The following is a 13,076-nucleotide window of genomic DNA, read 5'->3' as shown; positions in this document are numbered from 1 at the left end:
CATCCCCTCTACTATGTCCATACAAGCTGATCCTGTTTGCTTCCTCCAAAGAATTTACACTCTGTCTAAAAGTTAAAATCCAAATTTCATTTTTTCTCTTGCCCCCTATAAAGTTATGGGAAGCCATTCATTATGTTTCTACAGTCTACAAAGGGTCGCCTCCTGAATGTAATCTCCATCTCTCTTTAAAAGACCGGCAAGTGGAGAGCAGCAGACACCAGTTGACCTTGGAACAGCAGGTTGCGTAAAGATATTTTTTTCTTTTTTTTACTTTCACAGCCCATCCTGGCCACTATTAAAATGTAATAAAATTACCAGACAACCCCCTTCAAGAAGAGGAATTTATCAAACTGGTGCAAAAAGTCACAATGCTTTGGCCAATTTTTACCAAATCCTACACTAAATCCATTGATAAATTCCCCATAGAGTTTTGTGTTAGCTGCACATGGTTTTTTATTTGTTTAAACTGATTTGGTTACAAAGAAGAGAAGAAAAGTTACTTTCACTATGTGACTCTTGCACATGCTGCTGATATTAAACATGACTTACCTCTATTATAGAAACGCAGATGGTAGCTATTCCAACATAAAGGAAATTGTTTTCAAACCAGGACCTGAAAACTGCAGCACATCCCTATAGAAGAAATGTAGAATATTTATCAGTTTACAAGATGAATGCAAGTACAGAAAACATTTTATTATTTAGAGCTTTTTATTTACTGTAGACCCTGTTGTTCCACCATTATCTCACCAAAACTATGTTCTCTTGTTCAATAAATTAACATTTTAACATTTTGGTAAATAAAGTTATAAGAATAACTGGAAATTCAGCCAATGCAATCTCCCCCCCCCCCCCCCACCACCACTATATTAAACAGGTTGTAGTCAAGAAGGTATAGTGGGTGTGAGAAAGGGTGGCTAAATTCCCATCTACAGTTTTCACAGGATGTAATAATATTTCCTTTATGTATATAGCACCAACATATTTTGAAATGCTCGTAATCATTCTGATCAGCCATTATTGCGGATCAAGATCTAAATTCATCTAGCAGTAGGTTTTTGGTTGTTTTATTTATTTTAAGAATGTGAGAGAAAACTTATATGAGAAGGACATTCAAACTCCTTGCAGATATTGTGAGATTTAAACCCAGGAGCTTTGTGCTGCAAAGTTGGGCTAATGAAGACAACATAGCAGACATTTTCACATCAGAAGCAAAGGGAAAGCATAGAAGACCACAGAAATTTAGTAACATGACTATTTATAAATGTTTATATATTAAAAAAGTCAATTTTGCTAAAAAAAATAATAGCCACCACTAGGGGTCATCTATCTTTATGCAGACAGACTACTCTGTATTTTGCAGCATACTGAATTCCAGCCGTAAAGTGTGTTGGTATCCAGTATAGGAGATCACCATTGCACCACTACAGCGTTCAGCTGTTCCTAAACTACAACTCCCATGATGAGAGTTGTAGTTTTGCAACAGCTGGGGGTACACTCTTTGTAAAACTCTGTTTTAGAGCTGTGTATTCTCCAGCTGTGTGCCTCCAGCTCTTGCAAAACTACAGACAAAGAATGTGTGGGCATGCTGGGAATTGTAGTTTTGCAACAGCTAAAGGCAACACTGCTCTAACACAGTGCTTTACAAACATTACAGTTCCAGCTGTTGCAAAACTACAACTCCCAGCATGCTTGAACAGCCAAATATTTCTCTGACTCCTGAATGACAAAGAAGCTGATCAGACATTCAGGAGTCTGTGAAAGCTGAATGACACACATAGTGACAGCTATCTTGATTAGCCTCCAGCTTTACTAGGAACAGATAGATAGATGGAAATTGTATGCATAAAAACTACTGTGCAGTGATTTGCAGACTGCCAGGCTGCTCCTAGACTCAGAGCATATAATTCCTCCACAGTGAGGCAGAGAGATGGACACACCCCCTCCACAAGGCAAGAACACAAAGCATGTGAGCAAGATATAAATGCTATTTGTTAGGGATATATAGGTTCTAGACACATAAAAATTATATGTACATGACCAGGATTAGGTACGAAGTATCAATTTTTTTGGCACTATGACAGGTACTCTTTAATGGTGGAAGCCAAACCCTGTACAACATCATGCAGAGAAGGGAGGAGGCATGCATGCTGTACTTAGTACTGCCTCTTTGGCACTTGAGTTTTGAGCATGATGTAGAGCAGACAGGGCTCCTTTTTAGAATAACAAATGTGTGAAAAGCCAGAGATGGCAACCCACCTAGTGTTTTATCAAAACATGTATTGAGGATAGCGCATGTGAAAAAAAACAGTTTGGGGTGCTCGACCAGTGAAGCAAATATAAGCTCCACAAAAGTTGCAATAATGAAGGAAAAAAATTGATGGCACCCACCAGGTCCCGTATAAAAACTTTATGTGGCTTTATTAAATTTCCATGCTAAAACTGCATCAGGCACAGGATAAGAATAACAGAATAAGCTCTGGAGAGTTATGCTACTATTCACTTGTATGGGTCCGCGGGCAGTCAGTATTAGTAGCAGATTAGCAGATTTAAGTCAACGGTAGCGGAAAGGGATGAGCGAATCGAATCTGACGCATGCAAATGCCACGATTCTATTGCGCGAATCTCTTCATTAAACTCCATTTAATGTGTTACAGTCTCCAGGGCATCTAAAATGGCAGATCCACATGCGAGGACATGGGGCAAGGATTCCTGGGAAAGCGGGAACAAGGGTCGGCGGGATGACCCTGAATCACATGCAGCATGCAGCCTATCAGCAGCCATTCAACCCTATATAATCGGCAGCCATATTGCGGCCAGTCACTTCAGACTTGCACTGCAGAGAGATAGATAGGGACAGACAGCGCTGTGTGTTGCACAGAAAAGCTTTTCTCCAGCAGCGATTCACCACCTAGTCAAGTCAGTGTTCTGTTGCACAGAGAGAGGGACAGAGAGCTGTGTGTGTTTCACAGAAAAGCATTCTTACTGCAGTGATTCACCTCCCAGTCACTGTCTAAAGCATTCTATTACGGAAGGGGACAGAGAGCAGTGTGTTGCACAGTGTGTAGCATGGAACATTCAGCTCAAGCACAAATCCTGCCTAGAAGCACTGATAGGGAAGGGAGTGAGATTGAGAATGCGATTTTGGGTGTAGTACTCAGCGACTGTGTACTGCAGCACTGGTGTGTACTGCTGGTGTTGTGCACAAATACTTTTTTAAGGATACTGTAGCGCATTTTTCTCCCTCCATAAGGGCATACCACATACTTATATCTAAGTGGTGTACAACGTTGTTCTTGTTAAAGTCTCAAGGGCCTTCATAATGTAAAAGCCCAGGTAAAAGTACTCACCAGCTGGTGTTGTACACAAATACGTTTTTTTAAGCATACTGTAGTGAATTGTACTCCCCTCATAAGTGCATACCACATACTTATTTCTAAATTGTGTACTATTTTGTTCCTGTTAAAGTCTCAAGGGCCTAGATAATGTGAAAGGCCAGGCAAAAGTACTCACTGGCTGGTGTGGTACACAAATACTTTTTTGAGCGTACTGTAGTGCATTTTTCTCCCCTCATAAGTGCATACCATATACATACATCTAAGTGGTGTACTATTTTGTACCTGTTAAAGTCTCAAGGGCCTTGATACTGTGAAAGGCAAGGTAAAAGTACTCACCGGCTGGTGTTGTACACAAATACTTTTTTAAGCGTACTGTAGCGCATTTTTCTCCCCTCATAAGTGAATACCACATACGTACATCTAAGTGGTGTACTATTTTGTTACTGTTAGTCTCAAGGGCCTAGATAATGTGAAAGGCCAGGCAAAAGTACTTACCGGCTGGTTTGGTACACAAATACTTTTCAAGTGTAGTGGAGTTTATTGTACTCCCCTCATAGAAGCACTAAGTATGTTAGGCAGAAAAGTGCCAGGACGTACATAGAGTAGTGGCAGAGGACTAAATTCATCAGGCAGAGGTTGCAGCAGACTAGGGGCGAGTGGCAGCAGGAGTTGCAGTGAGAGGCCTGAGCTCCCGGTATCAGCTACCAGTTGTGTCTCAACCAGCAACCCATCTGCCGCCATCGATTGGTTAACACTGTCCTCCACTTCATCACAAGGTACGTCTGACACCCCCAGTCAACAGTCGGTGGGTTCCCGAGACAAAACCCTCAGTTGGCATGGCCTGGGAGCAGTCCCTGTCCTCCCATTGCCTCTGTCCTATACTGTTCCCTCCCACACAGAATTATGCTGTAGGTTCAGCTCCACTATTTAGTGAGGACGATCTAGAGGACAGTCAGCAGCTACTGCCCATCCAAGAATTGGAGGAGACATCCGCCGATTCCTACGCTAGGCAGGCAGTGTAGTAGTGATGAGGAGAGTGGCGTGGGAGGTGGTGTTGTGAGTATTCAGGCTCCTGAAGCAGACACTGTTGAGGAACCTGAGGCAGGGCCAGACTGGGTGTGAAACCAGCCCAGGAAAAAATTACATACCAGCCCCATAGTGTTGCGTCATTATACCAACACGTCATCATTTTCTTGTTCATAAAAGGTAAAATCATGCTTTTTAAAGCATATTTAAAACGTGCCTTATTTATAGATAAGACATATATAAAGAGCAAAAATAGTAGTTTCCCCACATTAGGTGCAGTATAGTTCCCCACATTAGGTGCAGTACAGTTCCCCCACATTAGGTGCAGTATAGTCCCCCACATTAGGTGCAGTATAGTTCCCCCACATTAGGTGCAGTATAGTTCCCCAACATTAGGTTGGCAGTATAGTTCCCCCACATTAGGTACAGAATAGTCCCTCACATTAGGTGCAGTATAGTCCCCCACATTAGGTGCAGTATGTTTCCCTACATTAGGTGCAGTATAGTTGATCACATTAGGTGCAGTATAGTTCCCCCACATTAGGTGCAGTAGAGTTCCCCCACATTAGGTGCAGTAGAGTTCCCCCAAATTAGGTGAAGTAGAGTTCTCCACATTAGGTGCAGTATAGTCCCCCACATTAGGTGCAGTATAGTCCTCCACATTAGGTGCAGTATAGTTCCCCACATTAGGTGCAGAATAGTTCCCCACATTAGGTGCACTATAGTTCCCCCAAATTAGGTGCAGTATAGTTCCCCACATTAGGTGCAGTATAGTCCCCCACATTAGGTGCAGTATAGCTCCTCCACATTAGGTGCAGTATAGCTCCTCCACATTAGGTGCAGTATAGCTCCCCCACATTAGGTGCAGTATAGCTCACCCACATTAGGTGCAGTAGAGTTCTCCACATTAGGTGCAGTATATAGTCCCCTCCATTAGGTGCAGTATATAGTCCCCTCCATTAGGTGCAGTATAGTTCCCCCCATTAGGTGCAGTATATACTCCCCCACATTATGTGCAGCATAGCTCCCCCACATTAGGTGCAGTATAGCTCTCCCACATTAGGTGCAGTACAGTTCCCCCACAGACATACAGCCTTCAGCCATATACAGTGTATGGCTGGAGGCTGTATGCCTGTGTACTGCCCCACTTCAGTGTTCCGACCACCGATCCAGGGTCACAATCTACTGCTATGACCCATAGGCCATAGCAGTAGATCGTGACCCCGAAGTGGTGGTCGGAATACTGAAGATGACGTGCCGCTGATCACTTACCTACCATGCGCGCGCGTCCTCCTCACCGCTCCGCTCTGTTACTATGGGTGCACGCACAGGACGTCAGTGACGTCCCTGCGTGTGTCACCTCCCAGCAGCCCCTGCGTTTTTAAAGTTAACGCGGGACTGGCGGCCGCAGAGAGGTAACCGGGGCATCCTTGTGTCCCGATTTTTCGGGACACAGGGATGTCCCTAATGTGACGTGGGCCCCCTGCGGGCATGGGGCCCGTCTCAGGCAGCCCCAGGGCTGCAGCCCACCAGGAAATATCCCAGGATCCCGGTAGGTCAGTCCGTGCCTGACACAACTCGATGGTAATGATGAAGCCGATCGCACTTGGAGCCGGGTCCAGAAGGGACTTCATCATCGTCAGGAGAAGAGGGTTGCAGGTTGCCCATGAGGCAGCAGCTGAGCCAGCAAGGTGATAGCATGGTTGGCAGTCAGCATGGTGGCAGAAGTGGAAGGCCTAGAGCCAAATGTGCCCGGGATAGACCACCTGCTTCGCAGCAGCCTACCTTCCCGGGAGGTAGTGAATCAGGGGTTCCTGGAGTCGGCGGCACTAGCAGTCAATCAGTGCGGACTGTTGGTGGGAAAATCAGCTACTCGGTGGGGTGTCAGTTTTTCATCAAGCATCCGGAGGAGGTTAACCTGGCAACATGCAAGATGTGTCGGCAGAAGGTGAAGCGTGGCCAGGGTCCTAATGTTGGCACCACGGCCCTGAGTCTACATATGCAGCATCACCATAAAGTGGCCTGGGAGAACCATGGCTCCGATGTGGTGGTCAAGCCTGCTGCATCACCCAGTGGCATGCCGCTCCCTGTTTCAGCCAGCAGAGGCTCCACCATCAGCCAAAGGGAGTTGTGTGTCATACCTATCTTATGTCGCTCCACATGCTCCTGCTCCTCCTACTTCAAGTCAATCATTCCACCAGCAATCCATCAGCGAAGCCATGTCCAAGAAACAACAGTATGCACCCACTCATCCAACGGTGAAGAACCTCCTGTTCAAGTTGCTGGTGCTGCAGTCCCTCCCTTTCCAAGTGGTGGACTCTGCACCTTTCAGAGAACTGGTAGCTTGTGCCGAGCCGAGGTGGAGAGTCCCAAGTCGTCATTTCTATGCGAAGAAGCCAGTACCAGCTCTGCACAATTTTGTGGAACAGAAGGTGGGCCAGTCCTTGAGCCTGTCGGTGTGTACCAAAGTGCACGTCAGCGCCGATGTGTAGAGCTGTAACTATGGTCAGGGACAATACATGTCCTTTACAGCCCACTGGGTGAATGTGGTTCCTGCACAGCCACAACAACAGCAACTTGGACAGGTCACACCACTTCTGCCTATACGCTCTCAGGCCGTTGGTCTTGTGACAGTGTGCGACTCCGCCTCCTCATCCTCCACTGTGTCCTCATCCTCTACTGCGCAAACAAGTATCCGTGCCCCTCCAGCATACCATGTGTGCAGGGCACGGTGGTGTCACACTGTTCTTCACATCGTTTGCCTTGGCGAATGGAGTCACACAGGGGAGGAACTGCTAAAAGTCATTCATCAAGAAATCGAATCATGGCTTACTCCACAAAACTAGAAATGGGAATTATGGTGACCGGCAACGGGAAGAACATCTTGTCTGCGCTGCGACAATGAAGCCTGAGGCACACATGTTCAATCTCCCATGTTCCTCTCCCAGGTCTGACTCGGGGGCCCTCTGCACTCTCCTTCCACTGTCATGGCTGCTGGGGAGGGGTGGGGTGGCAGGAGCAGTACCAGCTCCATCAGCAGCAGCCTGAGTCTACAGTCACTACTGAGTAGCTTTCTTCACCCGCATAGTGAAGCAACTCATCAGCAGCAGGTAGACCTGGAGCAGGACCTGAACCAGCAAGTGGCGGTATACCTTGACATGACCATGCCAACACACTTGAAGATCCGCTGGACTTCTGGGCAGCCAAACTTGATTTGTGGCTGCAACTAGCAGAGTTTGCCCTGGAAAAGCTGTCCTGCCCGGCCAGTAGTGTGCCATCAGAGTGGGTATTTAGTGCGGCGGGGGCCATAATCACCCCAAGGAGAACTCGTCTGTCCACGAAAAATGTGGAGACACTGACTTTTGTGAAGATGAATCAGGCATGGATCAGCCAGGATTTCAACCCACCAATGCCTGATGCATCAGAGTAGAATGACCATGGTGCCACACCAACACTTCACAAATATGGATAGTGCAAAACATGTTTAAGGTGCTGCTCCCCAGTTACAGACATTCCTTGCCATCAGACCACAAGTAAGTATTGAGGATGTGCATTAGCTAAAACTTAACTTCTCTTAAGATAAAAAATACGCACTCAAATTTTTTTCAAATCAAACAAAAGGAAAGGTGTGCAAAAAACACCAAGAGCCACCTACACCAACAAGTATTGATGTAATGCAGACACTTTTGAAAGGTGGAAGGGAACAACGTATGGTCCATTGTAACCGGAGGGGGTAATAACTTCCCCTGTAAGGCCCTACTCCCGCATTATTAATTCCTTTCTTTGCAAGTGTTATTCGCCCTAAAAAGGGCAGCCCCACACAGGAAACTCTCCCTCCCCCCCCCCCCCCCCCCCTACAAACACTGCCATTTCCCAGGGTTTTTAGGTGGAAATAGGGAGAGGTTCCTGTGTGGGGACACCCTTTTTAGTGTGAGTAACACTTGCCAAAAAGGGAATTAATAGGGCAACAATGGACAATTTGTTGTTCCCTTCCACCTTTTCGAGGAAAGTGTTACTCATCTTGACAAGGGCGGCCCCACACACGAACCAATCCCTATTTCCTCCTAAAAACCCTGGGAAATGGCAGTGTTTGTAGGTGGAAATAGGGAGAGGTTCCTGTGTGGGGACACCCTTTTTAGTGTGAGTAACACTTGCCGAGAAGGGAATTAATAATGCGAGAGTAGGGCCTTACAGGGGAAGTGTTTATCCCCACCGGTTGCAATGGACTATACATTGTTCCCTTCCACCTTTTAGAGATCTTTGCATCACATCAATACTTAGTGGAGTAGGTGGAACATGGTGATTTTTGCACACCTTTCCTTTTGGTTTGATTTAAAAAAATATTTGGGGGCCAGATATTTTATCCTAAGCATATTATTAAAAGTTAAGTTTTACGTAATACATATCCTAGATACTTACTTGTGCACACTAACACTTTTACAAAAGAGACCGTTTTCTTCTGCCTACCTGCCTCATCTACTATTCTGAACCTGCCACCCTCCTGCTGCCACACATCTGATGCCAATTTCTCCTTTTTTCACCCACATTCGTCACCGGGTGCTGGTATTGCCACCCACCGCACCACTCTGTCACTGGGTCACATTCAAGACTCCTGATGCTGCTGCTGCCACCTCCAGGCTGTCTTATTTTGCCACCATATGTTCTCCTCATGCTTATGCCAGCTCCAAGCTGTCTCATACTGCCACCATGTTCTCCTCATGCTGCCACCACCTCCAAGCTGTGTCATTCAGCCACTATATGCTGCCGCTAACTCCAGGCTGTGTCATTCAGCCACTATATGTTCTCCTCATGCTGCCACCACCTTTACGCTGTGTCATTCAGCCACTATATGTTCTCTTCATGCTGCCGCCACCTCCAGGCTGTGTCATTCAGCCACTATATGTTCTCCTCATGCTGCTGCCACCTCCACGCTGTGTCATTCAGCCACTATATGTTCTCTTCATGCTGCTACCACCTCCAGGTGGTGTATTATTTCACTAACCCACCACACACCTTATGCATGTTACAGCAAGGCAAAGTGTTCTACACCCCCATTGAGGCTCTCTGTAGGCCAGAAATAGCCATTTTTCTACGTAAATACATTCGTACCAAATTCTTTCAGAAAATTCAGGGAATCGGCCAAATCATATTTTTTTTTTTAATTCGCTCATCTTTAATAGCGGAACTCGCAGCGGATTTCCTGCAGTGAGAAACCTGCTGTTAGTTACCAACATGTGAACATACCCTAAAGGAGCAAATAGGGACTGAGGATTTGGGTTAAAAGTGAACTTACAACAGAGGGACACTAGGGATATATGCACAGACATTTATTGTTAGTCTTAGATGTTTTTTTTACCATATCTAATTTTTTTGATCTTTTTAGCTAATCTTTTTTCTTAAGAATGTGCACCAAATATCTGTGCCTTGTATTAATGTATATTTCTTACCTTACTGAATGCATTTTGTTTTGTGCAATTCTTGTGTTCACTGCAACATGAATCAGGAATTGTATTGTTCCAATCTGATGAACCATTGATTCCACAGCATTTGAACTAGGAAATAGAATGGAGATGTAAAAGTTATTTTAGACTTCATCTACATTAATATTTCAACACAACTATAAACCGTATTGGTGTTATACTATAATGGTATATATGATATAAGACTATGATACAGATCGGTATATGACATTATTGTTAAAATGTTTATCTTGTTAGTTAGCCAACATTATATCTCTCCGTTTTGCATTGCCTTTTGGAGAAAATCCATTAACATGGTGTAGACACAAACAGATTTTGTCATGCTATTTGGTACCAATATAATCAGATGTTAAGATTTGAAAGATATATGAAAGATAAAACATGGCAAAGCGTCCATATTGAATCAAAATGATACATTTTCCCCAAGTCTGGAAGTTTGAGAAAACACATAAGACAGAGTGGAATGTGTGAAGTAATCAAAGTGGATTAGACAAGACAATACCCATGATGTTTGACAAGTCTCCAATGAAAGTCCTGGAGAGTGAAACTCATTGGGGGAGATTTATCAATTAGCCTGGAACCCTAGTTGTCTGTTTTTTTTTCCGTGGCAACTAATCACAGCTTAACTTTTACTTTACAAGAGCTTGTTAAGATATAGGAGGGTGAACTGTGATTGGTTGTTGTGGGAGAAACCAGTCAATTGGGGTTCCGGGCTGATTGATAAATCCCCCCCCCCCATTGTCTGTCATTTTTTTACTCCAATGGGGGGTCTGCTCTGTACACCTGGATGCAGGTGTGTGTGTATGTGTGTGTGTGTTTAACAATGTGTTGTATTTTCATTCTATTTGTCTGTATCTCTGGCCATCTATTTGAGATGCCTGAGAAGTATCAATGGCATTGTCTTGTCCTGGATTATGTGTATACAGGGGATAAGGTGGCCACAATAATCCTTTGCACCTATAACACAATTATAGTCAATTAATGTTTAGCTGTGATGTCATGTAACTAGAACATGATTTCCATACACACACACCCCAGTCATCATTGGATGACATGATATTTGTTTGGGTGGACCCTTAAGAGATGAAACAGGTTAAAACATGGATGAGTGAGACATAGGGCATGCTCATCACAGGAAAAAACACAGATCCTCATCACAGAAGTTCTTAGAGGCTACCTGAAGGGGCGGAGCCATGAAGAGCAAGGGAGAGAGCTTTTATCCCATAATAATTTCTATCTGATGACAGGTTATGACTACAGGTGTTTCCATGGACCCCAGGCAGCCATCTTTCTTTTATCCAGAAGTACTATGCATACACTCGGTAAGATACACAGGTTTCTTATATAATTAAATTACTTCATTTGTAATGTGGATGGAGTTATATTATGTAGAGGGGCAGACCTGGCTTATATATAATCTCAATTATGAGATGGTAATAGTAGTTTATAAGCCAAACCCCCTTCTACTGCAGATGAATGGGGCATGTCTTATGGGGATCAATACAATCATATTGCATATTAGCATAGTCTAATGGGATCTTCCTCTGCTCCACCACATGATATAATAATTCCTACGAGGAAACTTAATTTAAGTCTTCCTAATTAGTAGTGTCCTATAAATTAAAACATTTAGTACCGTATTTTACCAGAGATAGTTGTGGTTAGAACTGGACAGGGTTTACTCCCATTTTATATATGTAAAATGCCCATTTGATATCATTTGTGTTACGCCTAGCGCTCCGGGTCCCCGCTCCTCCCCGGAGCGCTCACGGCGTCTTTCTCCCTGCAGCTCCCCGGTCAGTCCCGCTGACCGAGAGCGCTGCTCTGTCATGGCCGTTGGGGATGCGATTCGCACAGCGGGACGCGCCCGCTCGCGAATCGCATCCCAGGTCACTTACCCGTTCCCGTCCCCTGCTGTCATGTGCTGGCGCGCGCGGCTCCGCTCTCTAGGGCGCGCGCGCGCCAGCTCCCTGAGACTTAAAGGGCCAGTGCACCAATGATTGGTGCCTGGTCCAATTAGCTTAATTGGCTCCCACCTGGTCCTTGACTATCTAACCTCCTCCCATGCACTTCCTTGCCGGATCTTGTTGCCCTTGTGCCTAGTGAAAGCGTTTTGTGTGTTTAAAACCCTGTGTACCAGAACTTCTGCTATCTCCCCTGACTACGAACCTTGCCGCCTGCCCCCGACCTTCTGCTACGTCCGACTTTGCTTCTGCCTACTCCCTTGTACCTCGCCTATCTTCAGCAGCCAGAGAGGTGAGCCGTTGCTAGTGGATACGACCTGGTCACTACCGCCGCAGCAAGACCATCCCGCTTTGCGGCGGGCTCTGGTGAAAACCAGTAGTGTCTTAGAACCGGTCCACTAGCACGGTCCTCGCCATCCCTCTCTGGCACAGAGGATCCACCTCCTGCCAGCCGGCATCGTGACAGTCCTCCTGCCAGCCGGCATCGTGACAGTAGATCCGGCCATGGATCCCGCTGAAGTTCCTCTGCCAGTTGTCGCTGACCTCCCTACGCTGGTCGCCCAGCAAGCTCGTCAGATCGCCCAGCAGTCGCAACAGATAGCGCAACAAGATCACCAGCTGTCGTACTTGACCACCATGACACAGCAACTCCAGTCACAACTACAGCAAGTACAGTCGCAGCTACAGCAGCAACAACCATCTCCTCCGCCAGCTCCAGCACCCCTTCCGCGGCGAGTGGCCGCTCCTAGCCTCCGCCTGTCCTTGCCGGACAAATTTAATGGGGACTCTAAGTTTTGCCGTGGCTTTCTTTCGCAATGTTCCTTGCACTTGGAGATGATGTCGGATCAGTTTCCTACTGAAAGGTCTAAGGTGGCTTTCGTAGTCAGCCTTCTGTCTGGAAAAGCCCTGTCATGGGCCACACCGCTCTGGGACCGCGATGACCCCGTCACTGCCTCTGTACACTCCTTCTTCTCGGAAATTCGAAGTGTCTTTGAGGAACCTGCCCGAGCCTCTTCTGCTGAGACTGCCCTGCTGAACCTGGTCCAGGGTAATTCCTCCGTTGGCGAGTACGCCATACAATTCCGTACTCTTGCTTCTGAACTATCCTGGAATAATGAGGCTCTCTGCGCGACCTTTAAAAAAGGCCTATCCAGCAACATTAAAGATGTTCTGGCCGCACGAGAGACTCCTGCTAACCTGCATGAACTCATTCATCTAGCCACTCGCATTGACATGCGTTTTTCTGAGAGGCATCAAGAGCTCCGCCA

At 45.9% G+C, this 13,076-nt stretch overlaps 1 protein-coding gene across 1 annotated transcript in view; it reads right to left on the bottom strand.

The window, feature by feature from the left end:
• LOC130356549 (leukocyte surface antigen CD53-like) overlaps window positions 1-13,076 on the bottom strand; it is a 60,478-nt gene that overhangs the window by 1,380 nt on the left and 46,022 nt on the right. Inside the window, exons 6-7 of the mRNA XM_056558238.1 lie at window positions 9,812-9,916; window positions 550-633 (exon numbers count right to left, since the gene is read on the bottom strand). Coding sequence (XP_056414213.1) covers window positions 550-633; window positions 9,812-9,916 — 189 coding nt within the window. The remainder of the gene's footprint in view (window positions 1-549; window positions 634-9,811; window positions 9,917-13,076) is intronic.

This window comes from Hyla sarda, chromosome 2 (genome assembly GCF_029499605.1).
Source record: "Hyla sarda isolate aHylSar1 chromosome 2, aHylSar1.hap1, whole genome shotgun sequence".
In the NCBI taxonomy this organism is placed as follows: domain Eukaryota; kingdom Metazoa; phylum Chordata; class Amphibia; order Anura; family Hylidae; genus Hyla; species Hyla sarda.
This window is presented reverse-complemented; position numbering and strand designations above follow the sequence as displayed.